Source organism: Phacochoerus africanus, chromosome 2, assembly GCF_016906955.1.
Source record: "Phacochoerus africanus isolate WHEZ1 chromosome 2, ROS_Pafr_v1, whole genome shotgun sequence".
Lineage (NCBI taxonomy): Eukaryota > Metazoa > Chordata > Mammalia > Artiodactyla > Suidae > Phacochoerus > Phacochoerus africanus.
In genome coordinates, this window is record NC_062545.1 from 267,506,887 (window position 1) to 267,524,953 (window position 18,067).

General features: G+C 37.2%; 1 protein-coding gene across 2 annotated transcripts in view; it reads left to right on the forward strand.

Annotated features, from left to right (window-relative positions):
• The window catches only part of RABGAP1 (RAB GTPase activating protein 1), a 176,067-nt gene that overhangs the window by 56,841 nt on the left and 101,159 nt on the right, over nucleotides 1-18,067 (forward strand). For both annotated transcript variants that reach the window (XM_047768348.1, XM_047768349.1), the window contains 3 exons: nucleotides 140-206; nucleotides 837-939; nucleotides 1,859-2,028. In XM_047768348.1, the coding sequence (XP_047624304.1) occupies nucleotides 140-206; nucleotides 837-939; nucleotides 1,859-2,028 (340 nt within the window). The remainder of the gene's footprint in view (nucleotides 1-139; nucleotides 207-836; nucleotides 940-1,858; nucleotides 2,029-18,067) is intronic.

The following is an 18,067-nucleotide window of genomic DNA, read 5'->3' on the forward strand; positions in this document are numbered from 1 at the left end:
TTAATGATGTGATAATAAAAGGCAGACATAAAATTTGTTTATCTCAATTCTATCAGTAAGAATTTTTTTAAGTGATCTAGTTTAAACATCTTTTTTCTATTATCTTTTTTCCAAATTTATGTCACTTCTTTTTTTGCAGATGTTTTGGTCTTCTCCTTAGCCCAGGAAAAGATGTACGAAATAGTGACATGCACTTGTTAGATTTGGTAAGGACAGATTTTTTTGTTGTTGTTTATGCACTATTTCGTCTATATAGGTTGTTTCACAGAAGCTAATATTAAAGCACATTTATGAAGCAGTAAACAAAGATAAGGAAATTTCCTTATTTCCAACTTGTTTACTAGTCTGATCTTAGACCTTCTTGGTCACAGTGTCAGTTTCTTGACTAAATAATTCTTGTCACATAGGGTTGATATGGGAATCAGGAGACGTTTTGTGCGAGAATTATTTGCAAGCTATCATGATCTTTGTAAAAGTAAGTGGTATTAGTATTGCTGTTGTATGAAAACCTTTATTTTCATAACTAAAGATTATGTAGTAATTATCCACTTGACGGAAGAATTCAACAGGTTTAGGTAGTAAATTTCTGTAATGTTGGTGCAATTTGATATGATTTGCAAGCATTTAATTTACATGTAACTTTTCAGGAGCAGTTGCATAAATAATTGGCACATCTTTAATTTTAGCTGTAGTCATTCATATATATGCCTAACTTTTTTATAGGAGATCCTCTTTCATATTCTGATATTTTTGCAACTTCCATTGTTTAAAGGCAGCAGAATGGGGGTTAGCTGTTGATTGCTTACTTTGACATAAATGTTTTTACTCTTCTTTAGGAATCTATGGGTAAAAGTTCAGATGGAAAGTCCTATGTTATTACTGGGAGCTGGAATCCAAAATCCCCACATTTTCAAGTTGTAAATGAAGAAACTCCTAAAGGTGATGCAGATTCCTGACATCATGAACAGAAATTTCAGTCCCAAGAATTTACCCACATCTCAGCACTACTTACTAGACAAATATTTAGTATTTACCTAATTCTGATAAGACCAAAGAATAGTTCTTTGTGTTTATTATTAAAGTTGACTTATAAACAAATTATTTTCTTCCTCCCTCTCCTTTCTTCATTTTTCCATTCCCTGCTTCCTTTTCCATTCATGTATGTATTTATTATAGACTTCTAAGTATTATTTAATTTTGTGGGGAGATAATATATGCATATATGGATAAAAATTCAAAGAATATATAGGGAACAGTAAAGTCTATTAGAGTCCTCAGTGCCCCAATCTTCAGGGCACCAGAATGATGGGTTTCTTGTGTAGCTTTTCAGATATGCTATGCATAAACAACCTTTTTCAAGATATTTCATACACTTCCTGAATGTCATTTAATGGCTGCATAATACTCTGTCCTGAAAATGTAACAGTATTTTCGCAACTAGTGTCTCTTATTGAGCGTTTACTTTTTCCCTTTCATTTTTTTTCTTGTTATTCCTAGCACTATAGATAAACGTATAAAGGACATAAATGAATAGTTACCCTTGTTAACTAAGAGTTGAGAATTCCTGATGGTGATGAGAGAAGCATAAAGAAGCCATGTGCTACCTGACAGTACATTATCATACGCTTTAAGGTGTTTACAGCTGTCATTTACTAATTCCATTTCAAGTTGTCTACCCAAGAAAAGAAATCTCAATACAGAAAAAAATAGTGATTTATCTGATTAAGATTTTTATTTGATTCATGGATTACCTTAAAACATCCTGAAAGTTTGTAATAAAAGTAGTTACTTTTACAGTAATCATATGAGCAAATATATTTCCCTTTAAAGACTGTGCTTCTTCCTTCTCTCTCTGTAGATAAAGTGCTGTTTATGACCACAGCTGTTGATTTGGTAATAACAGAAGTACAGGAGCCTGTTCGCTTTCTCCTAGAGACAAAGGTCCGAGTTTGCTCACCTAATGAAAGATTGTTCTGGCCCTTCAGCAAACGTAGTACTACTGAAAATTTCTTTTTGAAACTAAAACAGGTACTGTACTTTTCTATAAATAAAAAGGGGAAAATAAGAGAAATCACTTCTGAGGCTGATTTATCGTTAATCCAAGCCATCAGTTAAATCTTCAAATAGTTGTTTGTATTTTAAATACACTTAGAGGAAAATTGTCTCTCATTTTACCCACCTGTTTATCATTTTTGTTGTTCTTAATTTCTTCCTAAAGAACCAAGTTTCTGTCTGATAACACTTGCCTTTATCCTGAAGAACATGTTTTAGAATTTCTTTTAGTAGAGATCTGCTTAAGACATAACTCTCAGATTTCTTTATCTGAAAATGTCTTTATTTCATATTTATTGCAGTAGGATTTTTTCACTGGATATAAGGTTCTGGGCTGACAGTTTTTTTTACTTTTAGCACTTAAAGGTATCATCCCAGTTTGTGGCTCTCCTCATTTTTGAGGAGGAGTCAGGATGCATTTATGTCGTTATTCCTATCTTCGTAATGGGTTATTTTCTCTGGCTGAGTGTTAGATTATTTTTTGTCTTTGGTTTTCAGACCTTTAACTATGATATACCTAGCCACGATTGTTCTTTGTTTGTCTTGGAATTTGCTGGGCTTAATGAATTTTTAAATTTGTTTTATATTACTCAATGTATTTATTACATTTATAGTTATGTGATGATCATCACAACCCAATTTTATAGCATTTCCATCCAAAACCCCCAGCTCATCCCTCCACCTCCCAACCTGTCTCCTTTGGAAACTGTAAGTTTTTCAGTGTATGAGTCAGTGTCTGTTCTGCCAAAAAGTTCTTTTCTATCCTTTTGTAACATTCTACATGTCAGTGAAAGCATTTGATGTTGGTGTCTCACTGTCTGACTGACTACACTTAGCGTGATAAATTCTAGGTCCATCCATGTTGCTGCAAATGCCGGTATTTCGGTCCTTTTAATGGCTGAGTAATATTCCATTGTGTATATGTACCACATCTCCTTGATCCACTCCTCTGTCGACATTTAGGTTATTTCCATGTTTTGGCTCTTGCAAATAGTGCTGCAGTGAACATTGGAGTACATGTGTCTTTGCGAGTCATGGTTTTCTCTGGATAGATGCCCAGGAGTGGTATTGCTGGATCAAATGGCAGTTCTATGTTTAGTTTTTGGAGGCATCTCCATCCTGCTTTCCACAGTGGTTGCACCAATTTACAATCCCACCAACAGTGTACTAGTGTTCCTTTTTCCCCATACCCTCTCCAGCACTTCTTGTTTATAGACTTTTGGATGATGGCCATTCTGGCTGGTGTAAGGTGGTACCTCAGAGTGGTTTTGATTTGCATTTGTCTAATAATGAGTGATGTTGAACATCTTTTCCTGTGTTTTTGGCTGTCTGTATGTCTTCTTTGGAGAACTGTCTGTTTAGATCTTCTGCCCACTTTTTGATGGGGTTTTTTGTTTTTTTGGTATGGAGCTGCAGGAAGTGTTTATAAATTTTGGAGATGAATCCCTTGTCAGTTGATTCATTTGCAAAGATTTTCTCCCATTCTTTGGGTTGTCTTTTTGTCTTGTTTAGAGTTTCCTTTGCTATCAGAAACTTTTAAGTTTAATTAACTCCCATTTGTTTATTTTTGTTTTTATTGAATTACTTCATATGGATCTGTGAAGATGTTGCTGTGGATTATGTCAGAGAGTGGCCTGTGTTTTCCTCAAAGAGTTTTATACTATCTGGTCTTACATTTAGGTCTTTAATCCATGTTGAGTTTATTTTTGTGTATGGTGTTGGGGAGTGTTCTAATTTCATTCTTTTCCATGTGGCTGTCTGGTTTTCCCAGCGCCACTTACTGAAGGGATTGTCTTTTCTCCATTGTATATTCTTGCCTCCTTTGTCATAGACTAGTTGGCTGTAGGTGTGTGGGTATAATTCTCTGCTTACAATCCTGTTCCACTGATCCATATTTCTGTCTTTGTGCCAGTACCTTAGGTTTTGTAGTGTAGTCTGAAGTCAGGGAGCTTGATTCCCCCAGTTCCATTTTTCTTTCTCAGGATGTCTTCGGCTATTTTGGGTCTTTTACGCTTCCAAACAAACTTTAAAATATTTTGTTTGAGTTCCATGAAAAATGTTCCTGGTAATCTGATAGGGATTGCATTGAATCTATACATTGCCTTGGGTAGTAGAGTCATTTTGATAATATTGATTCTTCCAATCCAAGAGCATCGTATGTCTTTCCATCTGTTTGTGTCCTCTTTGATTTCTTTCATTAGTGTTTTATAGTTTTGAGAGTACAGGTCTTTTGTCTCTTTAGGTAGGTTTATTCCTAAGTATTTATTCTTTCGATGTGATGGTAAATGGGATCATTTCCCTAATTTCTCTCTCTGATCTTTTGTTGCTGATATGTAGAAATGCCGTCAATTTCTGTGTATTAAGTTTGCATCCTGCAACTTTTCCAAATTCACTGATGAGCTCTGACAGTTTTCTGGTAGTGTCTTTAGGATTCTCTAGGTATAGTATCATGTCATCTGCAAATAGTGATAGTTTTACTTCTTCCTTTCCAATTTGGATTCCTTTTATTTGTTTTACTTCTCTGATTGCCATGGCCAGGACTTCCAAAACTATGTTGAATAGTAGTGGCAAGAGCAGACATCTTTGTCTTGTTCCTGATCTCAGTGGGAATTATTTCAGCTTTTCACCATTGAGAATGAAGTTAGCTCTGGGTTTGTTGTATATGGGCTCTATTATGTTGAGGTAGGTTCCCTCTATGCCCACTTTCTGAAGGGTTTTTATCAGAAATGGGTGTTGGATTGTGTCAGAGGCTTTTTCTGCATCTGTTGAGAGGATCCTATGGTTTTTATTCTTCAGTTTGTTAATGTGGTGTATCACACTGATTGATTTGCAGATATTGAAGAATCCTTGCATCCCTGGGATAAATCCCACTCGATCATGATGTACAATCCTTTTAAAGTATTGTTGGAGTCTGCTAGTATTTTATTGAGCATTTTTGGATCGATGTTCATCAGTGAAATTGGCCTGTAATTTTCTTTTTTTGTGGTAGCTCTGTCTGGTTTTGGTACCAGGGTTATGGTGGCCTCATAGAATGCCTTTGGAAGTGTCCCTTCCTCTGCAATTTTTGGGGGTAGTTTCAGAAGGATAGGTGTTAGCTCTTCTCTGAATGTTTGATAGAACTTGCCTTGAAGCCATCTGGTCCTGGACTTTGGTTTGTTGGAAGTTTTTTAATCACAGTTTCAATTTCAGTTCTTGTGATTGGTCCGTTCATCTTTTCTATTTCATCTTGGTTTAGTCTTGGAAGTTTGTACTTTGCTAAGAATTTGTCCATTTCTCCAGGGGTTTCCTTTTTGTTGACATCTAGTTGCATATAGTAGTCTCTTATTTCCTTTGTTATTTCTGTGATGTCTGTTGTTACTTCTCCTTTTTCATTTCTAATTTTATTGATTTGAGTCCTCTCTCTTTTTTGCTTGATAAGTCTGGCTAAGGGTTTATCAATTTTGTTGATCTTTTCAAAGAACCAGCTTTTTGTTTCATTTATCTTTTCTGTGGTTTTCTTCGTTTCTATTTCTTTGATTTCTGCTCCGATCTTTATTTCTTTCCTTCTGCTTACTTTAGGTCTTCTCTGTTCTCTCTTGGGCTGCTTTAGAGGTAAAGTTAGCTTATTTGAGCTTTTTCTTGTTTCCTGAGGTAGGCTTGTATTGCTATAAACCTCCCTCTTTGAGCTGCTTTTGCCACACCCCAAAGGTTTTGGAGTTTCGTATTTTTGTTGTCATTTGCTTCTAGGTAATTTTTAATTTCCTCTTTGATTTCTTCAGTGATCCATTGGTTGTTTAGTAGCATGTTGTTTAGTTTCCATGTGTTTGTGTTTTTTGCAGTTTTTTTCTTGTCGTTGATGTCCAGTCGTATAGAGTTGTGGCTGGAAAAGATGCTTGATATGATTTCAATTTTCTTAAAGCTACCAAGGCTTGATTTGTAGCCCAGGGTGTGATCAATCTTAGAGAATGTTCCATGTGCACTTGAGAAGAATGTGTATTCTGTTGCTTTTGGATGCAGTGTCCTATAAATATCTATTAAGTCCATCTGGTCTAATGCTTCATTCAGGGCCTGTGTTTCCTTATTGATTTTCTGTCTGGATGATCTATCCCATTGCTGTTAGTGGGGTGTTAAAGTCCCCCACTCTTACTGTGTTATTGTTGATTTCTCCTTTTAAGGTTGTTAGCAGTTACCTTATATGTTGTGAACCTATATATGTTGGGTATGTAGATATTTAAAATTGTTATATCTTCTCGGGTTGATCCTTTAATCATTATTTAGTAACCTTCCTTGTCCCTTAAAATATTCTTCATTTTAAAATCTATTTTGTCTGATAAAAGTATTGCTACTCCAGCTTTCTTTTGATTCCTGTTTGCATGAAATGTTTTCTTCCATCCTCTCACTTTAAATTTGTATGTGTCCCTAGAAGTGAAGTGGGTCTCTTTAAGACAGCATATATATGGGTCTTGTTTTTGTATCCATTCAGCCAGTCTTTGTCTTTTGGTTGGGGCGTTTAGTCCATTAACATTTAAGGTAATTATTGATATGTGTGTTCTCATTGCCATTTTATTAATTGCTTTGCATTTGTTTTTGTTGCTCTCTTTTCTTCCCTTCTTCTCTTGTTCTCTTCTATTGTGGTTTGATGACTATCCTCAGTGTTGTATTTGTGCTGATTTTTCTTATTTGTTTGTGTATCAATTGTAGATTTTTGGTTTGCAGTTACTCTGAAGTTTTGATATAAAAGTCTGTATGTATAGGAGATTGTTTTGAGTTGTTGGTCTCTTAATTGTAAGTGCATTTCCAGTATCCTGCATTTGTACCCCGCCTCGTCTCACGATTTCTGATTTTGATGGGATAATTGTGCATGGATGATTTACTGGTGAGCCTTGTCATTTGTGGTATTTTTGTTTCTGGTTGCAGTCTTTTGTACCTAGAGACGTTCCTTTAATATTTGTTGTAAAGCTTGTTTAGTGTTGCTGTATTCTCTTAGCTTTTGCTTATCTATGAAGCTTTTGAGTTCTCCTTCAAATCTGAAACAGAGCCTTGCTGGGTGAAGTAATCTTGGTTGGAGGTTTTCTCCTTTCCTTACGTTAAGTATATCCTGCCACTCCCTTCTGGACTGCAGAGTTTCTGCTCAAAAATCTGCTGATAACCGTATTGGGGTTCCCTTGTATGTTGTTTGTTTCTTTTCCCTAGCTGCTTTCAAGATTTTCTCTTTGTCTTTAATTTTGGTCAGTTTGATTAATATGTATCTTGTGGTATTCCTCCTTGGTTTATTTTATATGGTACTCGTTGTGCTTCCTGGATGTGAGTGAGTGGTTCTTTTCCCATGTGAGGGAAGTTTTCGGCTGTTATCTCTTGGAATATTTTTTCTGTCCCCTTCTCTCTCTTCTTCTGGCACCCCTATAATATGGATGTTGGTGCATTTAACATTGTCCCAGAGTTCTCTGAGACTCTCTTCATTTGTTTTCAGTCTTTTTTCTCTGTTCTGCATCAGTGATTTCTACTAATCTGTCCTGCACCTCGCTTAGTCATTTTTCTGCCCCCTGTATTCTGGTCTTCGCTGCTTCTAGTGAATTTTTTATTTCAGTTATTGTATTTTGCATCTCTTCTTGTTTAAATTTTATATCTTGTATCTCTTTGCTCCGTGTTTCCTGTAAGTTATCCATTTTGCCTCCAGTTTATTTCCAATGTCTTGCATCATCTTCAGCATCAATAATCTAAAGTCTTTTTCTGACCACTTAGCCGTTTTTCTGGGGTTTTTCCTTTCTCCCTCATCTGAGTTATAGTTCTCTGTGTTTTCATTTTTATAGGTTTTTGGTGTGGTGACCTTTTTACAGATAATAGGGTTGTAGCCTCTCTTACTTCTGGTGTCTGCCCCCTTGTGGCTGAAGTGGCACAAGGGCTTGCTGTAGGCTTCGTGATGGGAGGGGCTGATGCCTGCCCACTGGTATGTGGAGCTGATTCCTTTCCCTCTGGTGGGTGGGGTTTTGTCTCTAGGTGAGATTGGAGGTAGCTGTGTGCCTGAGGGGTCTTTAGGCAGCCTGTTTACTGATGGGTGGGGCTGTGATCCCACCCAGATTGTTATTTGGCCTGCAGTTTCTCCACTAATGAGTGCGGCCAGTTTTTCCCAAAATGTCCACCTCCAGAGAACGTATGGCTGATGACTAGGAACCATGAGGTTGCGGGTTTGGTCCCTGCCTTGCTCAGTGGGTTAACGATCCGGTGTTGCCGTGAGCTGTGGTGTAGGTTGCAGTTCTCCAAGAACTGCAGTCAGGTTTGACCCAGATTCCTCTGTTTGCTTTGCCCTGGGACCCAGTGCACGTGAACGTCTGTGTGTGCCTTTTAAGAATGGGGTCCCCATTTACCCCAATCCCAAGGAGCTCCTGCACACAAGCTCCAGTGTCCTTCAGTGCCAGATGCTCCAGGGGCTCTTTCATCCAATGCTAGATCCCCAGGCATGGTGACCTGACATGGGGCTCAGAATTCTCACTCCTATAGGTGAGTCTGTGATACAGTTACTTTTCAGTCTGTGGGTTTCCCACCCGGGAGGTATGGGATTGCTTATATCATGTAATCACCACTCCTACCTCTTGATGTGGCCTCCTCTTTGTCCTCTGAAGTAGGATATCTTTTTTTTTTTTTTTTTGTCTTTTTGCCATTTCCAGGGCCGCTCCCGCGGCATATGGAGGTTCCCAGGCTAGGGGTCCAATCGGAGCTGTAGCTGCTGGCCTACACCATAGCCACAGCAATGTGGGATCCGAGCCGCGTCTGCAGCCTACACCACAGCTCACGGCAACACCGGATCGTTAACCCACTGAGCAAGGCAGGGACCAAACCCGCAACCTCATGGTTCCTAGTCGGATTCGTTAACCACTGCGCCACGACAGGAACTCCCTGAAGTAGGATATCTTTTTGAAAGTTTCCGGTCCATTTGGTTGAAGATTGCTCAGCATTTGGTTGTAATTTAGTTGTTTTTAGGAGAGAAGTTGAACTCCAGTCCTTCTATGCTGCCGTCTTAATCCCTTAAATTAATTTTTAAATCATTTTGGGGGAGAAGTTCTGATGCTTTGTTTCTTTCAACCTTTTTCCATGACCTTGCTCTTTTCTTTCCTTAAGGAATTCCAGTCATACATATTTTGACCTTTTGATAGGGCCTCACAGATCTCTGAGGCTCTGTTTTTCCAAATATTTTTTCTGCTTTTTCCTTTAGAGAGAATACTTTCTATTGACTTATCTTAAAGTTTGCTTGTCTCTTTAGATATCTCCAATCTGTTGTTAACCCTGTTCAGTGAGTTTTTTAAAAATTTCAAATCTTTTTTTTTTTTTTTTCTGGAATATCCCTTTGGCTCCTTTTTTTCAGTTTCTTAGGAGATTGCTCTCTGATCCTTTATTTTAGGCAGATCTTTAATATTCTTGATCATAATTGTAATATAGCTACTTTAAAAATCTTGGACTGCTGAATCTGCTGTCTGGTGAGTCTCGTTTTCATGTTTCTTGTCTAGTAATTTTGGGTATAAATTTGACATGTCAAATGTTGGGAATCAGTTACAATCTTCTGAGTCTTGAGTTTTTAAAAACAAACTGTCAGTCAGTTTGGTCAAAGTAAACTCTATACTCTGTCTTTCCTATGGTCAACAGCATATGGGATTTCTCTTCCCTCCTTTAGCCTTTCTTTTTTGGCCTCATTTGCCCCACCACTTACTGTACCTTTCTTAGCTTTCCTTTATATGAAAAGTCCTTGAAAGAGATAAATTTCACAGTAACCTACATTTCTAAATCCAGTGGTCCATCTGAGTCTTCATCTTACTCGACTTATCAGCAGCATTTGATATAGATAATTACTCCCTTCTCCTTAAATATGCATCTTTCACTAAGCATTCAGGACATCTCAAATTTACCATGTCCAGAAGGGTGTCATTATCTCATCCCTCACCCCTAAAATGCTCTACCTGCTTGGCTTTACAGTTTATGGGCTTTACAGTTTATGAGCATCTTCTCCTCCCAGGTGCTTAGGCCAAGAATTTTACTCTTCTGTTTTCAGAGTCCACATCTAGTCCACCAGGAAATTCTATTTACTTTTAAAAGCTCTCTAGAGGAGTTCCCATGGTTGCTCTGCAGTTAATGAACACAACTAGGATCCATGAGGATGCGGTTGCCATTAACTGTGGTGTAGGCTGCAGACGTGGCTTGGATCTGGCATTGCTGTGGCTGTGGAATAGAATGGCAGCTGTAGCTCCAACTGGACCCCTAGCCTGGGAACCTACATATGCCTCGGGGCAGTCCTAAAAAGCAGAAATTAAAAACAAATAAAAATAAAACCTATCTAGAATGACCACTTCTTACTCTCTAGATTTCATTAACTTCATCTGAATAATTGTTTTTACATGGATTATGGCAGTAACCTTTTCATCTCCCTATTTCTGTTTTTGCCACCTTTTGATACATTCTCAGTATAGCAGCCTAACATCAGATCACATCCCTTTTCTGCTCAAAACTCTCTAACCCTATTTTATTCCATAAAATACTAAGTCCTTGTATTGGGTTATACTATGTGATTGACTGCCGGTTGCATCATAAACTAACTCCTGTCTTGCTGTCTCCTTACTTGCTGCCTCTGCTCTAAACACGCTCTTAGGGTCTTTACTATTAACTATTCCTTCTGCCGGAATGCTTTTCCCCTTGATCCCACTTGCTGTTACTCACCTTCTTCAAGTAAGTCCCCATGTTCTTTGGGTCTTTGCTCAGATTTACTTCTTAGGAAGTCATGACCACCTCATTTAATACTGCAGTTTGCCCAGTTATCCACTGGTACTGCCAATTCCCTCCCCATCTGTGTGTGTGTGTGTGTGTGTGTGTGTGTGTATATAGTTTTATTTTTAACTAAGGTGTTAGCTTCCCATATAACACAAAACACACTTATTATTTTATTATCTGTCTTTCATATGAGAAACCTCTACTAAGGCAGTATTTCTAATCTGCTCATTCACTGATTTATCCCAAGCATCTAGAACACAGGAATTCTCAAAAATATTTATGAATTGATTTTATTTCATGCAACTTTGAAATTCCGTTATACAAAGTTATAGTGCTGTGTATGGATCTACTTGAATATACTTCTGTGGCAAAAAATATTTTAGTCCCAGTATGTCTAAGTTATCCCTTTTGGTTATAGTTATAAAAAGGTTACAGAGCAAGAATAGAGATTTCTTTTCTTTTTTTTTTTTTTTTTTGGCTGCATCTGTGGTATATGAAAATTCCCTGGTCAGGGATCAAACTGGTGCCATAGCAGCAACCCAAGGTGCTACAGTAACAATGCCAGATCCTTAGCTTGCCACGTCACAAGGGAACTCCAAAATTTTCTCTTAAGAAAAGTGTTATCTTAAGAAACAGAAAGTAAACCTGGGTCTTAGCATCATTCTCCTGGCTCTTCACTATGGCAGGAGCAAAGTATTAATTAGCATAGGATTAACATCTAGAACTTGGCTTTTGAGTCTGAGGAAATCTTACCGCTGACTAGATTTATGACTTTGAGCAAGTTCCTTCAACTGCCTGGCCTCAGTTTACTCAGCTTTTTTTTTTTTTTTCTTTGTCTTTTCTAGGGCCACACCCATGGCACATGGAGGTTTCCAGGGTAGGGGTATAATCGGAGCTGTAGCCACCGGTATGTGCCCACAGCCACAGCAATGTGGGATCCGAACCACATCTGCCACCTACACTACATACAGCTCACGGTGAGGCCAGGGATCGAACCCGCAACCTCATGGTTCCTAGTCGGATTCATTAACCACTGCACCACGACGGTAACTCCTACTCAGCTTTGAAATGGCGGGATAGACTCTTTGTCATCATATTATTGTGACATTAAGTGAGAAACTGTACAATACACTTGGCATAGTTCCTGGCACATAGTATGTTCTTCATACATTTTAGCTATTTTTGTTGAAAGAGACTGTGGAACAGTCGGACAGAGGAATAAAAAACACTTCAGTCATGACATCAGAGCAGCATTGATTATTAAGTGGATCAGCCCAAGGGGAAGAAGGCTTCAGAAAGAAAAGCAGTTTACTAACATTATTTTACAAGTTTAGAGAGTGGTTGGAAATTATTCTCGATTATAATTAGTAAGATTTAGTAAACAAATGCATAGTATTTTTTGTATAAATTTGCATGTAAAAAAATAGATGTTCTTTTTAATTTGAGTTCTCTCTGTTTAATCTTAGTGAACATAAATAAGATTACCCTTATCTTGCTTTTCTCTTGAGGTTTTTTTTTTTTTGTCTTTTTCTAGGGCCACACCTGCAGCATATGGAGGCTCCCAGGCTAGGGGGTCTAATCAGAGCTGTAGCCACTGCCCAACTCCAGATCCAAGCCGAGTCTTTGACCTACACCACAGCTCATGGCAACTCTGGATCCTTAACCCACTGAGCAAGGCCAGGGATCAAACCTGCAACCTCATTGTCCCTAGTTGGATTTGTTAACCACTGAGCCACGACAGGAACTCCATCCCTTGAGGTCTTAATATTACACAACTGTGAACTCAAAAGATTGCATGAGTTTACATAATTGTAACTTACATGGTTCAATCTAGAGAAATGTATCTAATTAGGCTAACAAATGACTTGTCAGGGTGTACTAGCCTGAGAACATAGCCTGATAGACTACTATTACAAGCTAAACATAGGCTAGGTTGTCAGTATCTTCTTTGCAAAAACCTGAAGTTTATATGTGGAAGCTAGGAGGAGGGCAGGAAATTCCTGAGAATAATCTCTCATTTGTCTCCTTATTTGGATGTCTTAGAGGTTGGAGGAAGCCGTGTTGTGTGGGGGGGGTAGTGAGTCGGGGGAAAGAAGAGAGAGAGAGTATGAAGCATTGGAACAGTTTTTTCTGTCATAGAGCACTTAGGGCACTGTTAATTGTCATCCCTTGCAGCATAATACACTACTTTATTTATTTGCTTTTTTATATTCATGGCTTTAGCAATTAATAGCAGCTGCCACTAACTGAGGCCTTCCGTGGCAGTCACTTGACTAGCTACTTTTCACTTTTTCTGCCTCGTGTAATTTTTATAGTGATCCAATGAGGATAGTGTTCATATTTTATAGATCCCAAGGATGTAAAATAGTAGATTTTATGGGATGCTGTGTGAACAAGATACATACTTATGCTAAGACTCTTAAGAGTTCTTTCCCTAGAAACATGCTTCTTTTGTCTTTCTGTAAGAGTATTTTTAGGATTTACTTAGGTTAAGCATAATTTAAAATTTTAATGTATTTGTAGTTACCATTAGACGGAAAAGGAAATTGCTACAGACCAAAATTTTAAAAAAATACAATATGTAGCTTCTGTTTATTGCCATAGGATGGGAAAACAATTATAGAAATCTTATTAAAAATACATGTTTAAAATTGATTCTTTTTCCTTTCATTAAAATTATCTGGTGACTCAGTAACTTCTTTTTAGCCTGGAATCCTTCCCAACTATGGGGATTGTTTTATTAAGATGGCATCATATTAGAGAATAAACTTTGTAAATTACTGGGGAAAGAAAGAGGAAGGAAATAGTCTAAAACTAGATTTCCCAACAGTAACACAAGGTGAATAAATGCCCAACTAAGCATTCTTAAAAAAACTATAGAATTATAGAATTTTCATTGAAGACAGTGTAGGGGTCTTAAAATGTTTTATATAATTATTTTGTAAATTGCAGGAGCTAATGTCTCAAAGACTAAGTGATGTGGCCGGTGTCATATAAGCAGGTAATTAGTATATCCGTGTTGGAAACGCAAGCCTCTGTGTGTGTGTACAAGGCGCATTCACACAGGTGCCGTCACCACTGTACCTCTCAAGATAGACAGTGCCTTCTGTACCAGGGCTCTTCAGCTGCTCAGTCACGAAGCACAGATTGTTCCACTGTTCCTGGGAAGTATGGTCACTTGGTCATGATGGTGACCACTGAGTTTCCTCTTTGTAAAAGTAGAATTTTCTCTTTGTATTTATTAGATAATCTTTGGGGTGGTACTTTGGCAACTTCCAAATACCCTCTTCCTTAGCAACTTTCTAGATAATGGTTTTAGCGTTCAGTGATGATCCTTGCCTGATTCAGTTGAGTTCCGTCACATATTTTTAATAGTAATTTAACATTACAAAGTTTTCTAATAGATGTATATATTAATATTGAATATTTAAATTACAATAATAGTATATTCATTTGCTTTATCCTACTTTATCAAAGAATTAAAAAATATCAGTATTTTAGGAAACACCCTTAGTAAGTGATCTTATTTTATTGCTCCTAAAATTTATAACAAAATTTTTATAAACTTGTAAAATGTCTTTTGAGGAAAGGTACTATTCAATGGGCTTGTGAAACATAACTTTCAATTGTTTAAAATTCCAGTGAGGACCAACTTACCTTTTAATACAGTTAACTGATGAGGAAAATTAAACATCAATTAATAAACTTGAACCATTTCTAAAATATACACAATGTCACACTGTAGTTTATGTATAACTTATGTTATACGCATTTCTTTTCTTTTTTTCTTATTTTAAGCATATGGCTGCACCTTCAGCATGGAAGTTCCCGGGCCAGAGACAGAACCAGAGCCACTGCAGAGACAACACCGAATAGTTGTGATATGAGCCACAGAGGAAGTCCTACACATTGCATTCAATTGGAAATAAAACCCATACTATATAATCAGCCTTCATTTTAAAAATGTAAACATCAAATGAAAACATTTCTAGAATATTTGGTATATTCTGACCTTTTCTGCAGATGCTTAAATTTGGGGAGAAATATATATTAATATACCTGCAATATCTGTGTATTTTTGCTTGTTTTTCACTCTGCATTTGTGAAACGAAGAGGAATATAATATGAAAATATTTGAATTATGTAGTTTTAAATACCTATTAGTATTCATTCAAAAAATTAACTAATATCAAAACTAGTCAATGAAATTTAAGATTTTTTTTTTTTACTTTATTTCTTTGTTGTTTTATCTTTTCAAGGGCTGCGCTCACGGCACATGAAGGTTCCTAGGCTAGGGGTCTAATCAGAGCTGTAGCTGCCGGCCTACACCAGAGCCACAGCAACACGGGATCCAATCTGTGTCTGTGACCTACACTGCGGCTTATGGCAACGCCTGATCCTTAACCTGCTGAGCAAGACCAGGGATCGAACCTCCAACCTCAGGGTTCCTAGTTGGATTTGTTAATCACTGAGCCACAATGGGAACTCCAAAGTTTAAGATTTTATAGAACTTTTTGTCCTTTGAACATGTTCTACTAAGATGATAACATCAGTATTGTTAAAAAATTATATAGAATTTTTTTTGTTAGAGTTGTGGTACAATTTGACATAGAGTTTTTTTTTTAACATATTTTCAAATTGGGGGATTGCAGTATTTTTTTTTCTTTTTTGTTTATACGTTTATTTATTTATTTATTTTTTTGGTTTTTAGGGCCACACTTGAGTCACATGGAAGTTCCCAGGCTAGGGGTTGAATCGGAGCTGCAGCTACTGACCTATACCACAGCCACCTAGCCGCATCTGCAACCTACACCACAGCTCATGCAAGGCCAGATCCTTAACCCACTGAGAGAGGCCAGGGATTGAACCCTATCTTCATGAATACTGGTTGGGTTTGTTACCGCTGAGCCACAATGGGAACTCCTAATGTATTTTTTGAATATTTAAAATATAAAATACAGAAGTCAAAATTACCTAAAAATGTATACTCTTAGGTCTTGGTTTCATTCGTATCTCCCACCCTACAAGTAACCATTATTATTGATTTCGAGATTATCTTTCCAGTGTTTCATTTTGTGAAAATAATAAAATGCTCATGTATATTTTTTTAAATTTCCTTTTAAACAGAAACTAGCATACTACACATATTGTTCTGCACCTTGGTATTTTAACTTCGTCTGTCCTGGTGATCATTCCATATTACTTTATAGAGATCTTCCTCGTTCTTACTAGCAACTGTATGGTACTGTATTATTTGGATGAGTCATGATCCTTTCAACTAGTCCTTTATTGATTGATACTTGGATTTATTTTCCAAGTATTTGCTCTTCCAAATAATGTTGCAGTGCAGTATGTGCATTTTTTTTATTTTGTGAAAGTATATCTTTCAGTAGATACCTGTTAGTAGAATCACTGGCACATGAGATAATCTTGCTTATGGGATTTTGTTGTATTTGTCAAATTCCCCTCTATACAGGTTGTGACTATAGAGCTTATTAGCAGGGTGTGAAAATACCTTTTCTCCACAGGCTTGTCAGAGTAGGATCTGATGGTAATTTTAATTTATGCTCTGATGAATGAAAACAAGCATTTTTTTCATATGTATGTGGGTGATTTTCCTTTTTGTGAATTTTCTCTTCATATTCTGCTGTTTGGTTTTGGCCTTTTCTTCTTAATTTTTAGAAATTTTTTTGTGGGTATTTAAGGAAATTAACCCATTGAGATACAGTTTACTGATAATCCTCCTGGTTTGTCACTTGTCCTTTGACCTAAATTATGATGAGTCTTTGAGCTTTTTTTCCCCCACACAATTTTTTATATACTTGAAATTCCTCGAGTTTTCCTTTAAAGCTTCTGGATTTGGAGTCATTACAAATGCTTTCCCTACTCCCAAATAATAAAGGAATTTATATATTTTCTTGTATTATATGGTTTGACTATTTTTATATAGATCTTTTATTCATTCATGTTTTATTCTGGTGTATAATGTAAGGTATGGATCTGATTTAATCTTTTACCAAATGGCCATCCATTTGTCTAACTTCCCCCGGTGATTTGAGATCCTGCCTTTATCATATATCAAATTTTCATAGGTATTTGAAGTGCATTTTCTTATTTTAAATGGCCGCACCTGTGGTACATGGGCTTCCAGGTATCAGATCAGCTCTTGATGGGAACTCCAAGAGTGCTTTGTAAAGGCTTTTAATTCAAATGCACACAGAAATAAAAAGAATAGTATAATGAACCCTCATGTATAATAAACATTTTTTTTTCTTTTCTTTTTGGTCTTTTAAGGGCTGAAGCTGCGGCATATGGAGGTTCCCAGGTTAGGGGTCAAATCAGAGCTGTAGCTACTGGCCTCCACCACAGCCACAGCAACGCCAGATCTGAGACATGTCTGCAACCTACACCACTGCTCACAGCAATGCCAGATCCTTAACCCACTGAGTGAGGCCAGGGATCAAACCTGCAACTCCATGATTCCTAGTCAGATTTGTTTCCACTGTGACACAACAGGAACTCCAATAAACAACATTTTTAATAGCTGGAAATCTTGACTTTCAGGCAGGGTCTACTTCCTTTTTTTTTTTTGTATTTTTGCCTTTTCTAGGGCTGCTTCCTGTAGCATATGGAAGTTCCCAGGCTGTGGGTAGCCGCTGGCTTACACACAGCCACAGCAACACCAGATCCAAGCTGCGTCTGCAGCCTACACCACAGCTCACAGCAACGTCTGATCCTTAACCCACTGAGCAAGGCCAGGGATCGAACCCGCAACCTCATGGTTCCTAGTTGGATTCCTTAACCACTGCACTGCGCCGTGATGGGAACTCCTCTACTTCTTGACTCTGCATTTATCTGACTTCAGAAGGGCAGTATTTCTCTGGTCATTATTATTCACAGAGGAGTTTCTGGGTGAACTGCAATGGTTAGTACATTTATGGAGTTTCTGAGAAAAAAAATTTAAAGATAAAGAGTAATTGTTGATTTTTGAACTGTTCCAGATATCAGTTAACTGATGTTTCAGAGAGTAATTTATAACAAACAAGGAAATCCTGTTTCACATTGAAGCATAATATTTGAAACCTAAAAATCATAATACCAAATTTAGAATGAACATGTGTCAGAGATTTTAATTTCACTCATTAAGTAGTGAAGGAACAAGTAAGATAGTAAAACTAGTTTTAAGTGTTTGAGAAACTTGAGTTTATATAGTCCTTCCTTTAAAAAAAGAAAAGAACAACAGTAGTGTTAGAACAAGATTGCTAGATTAGAAACAAAACCA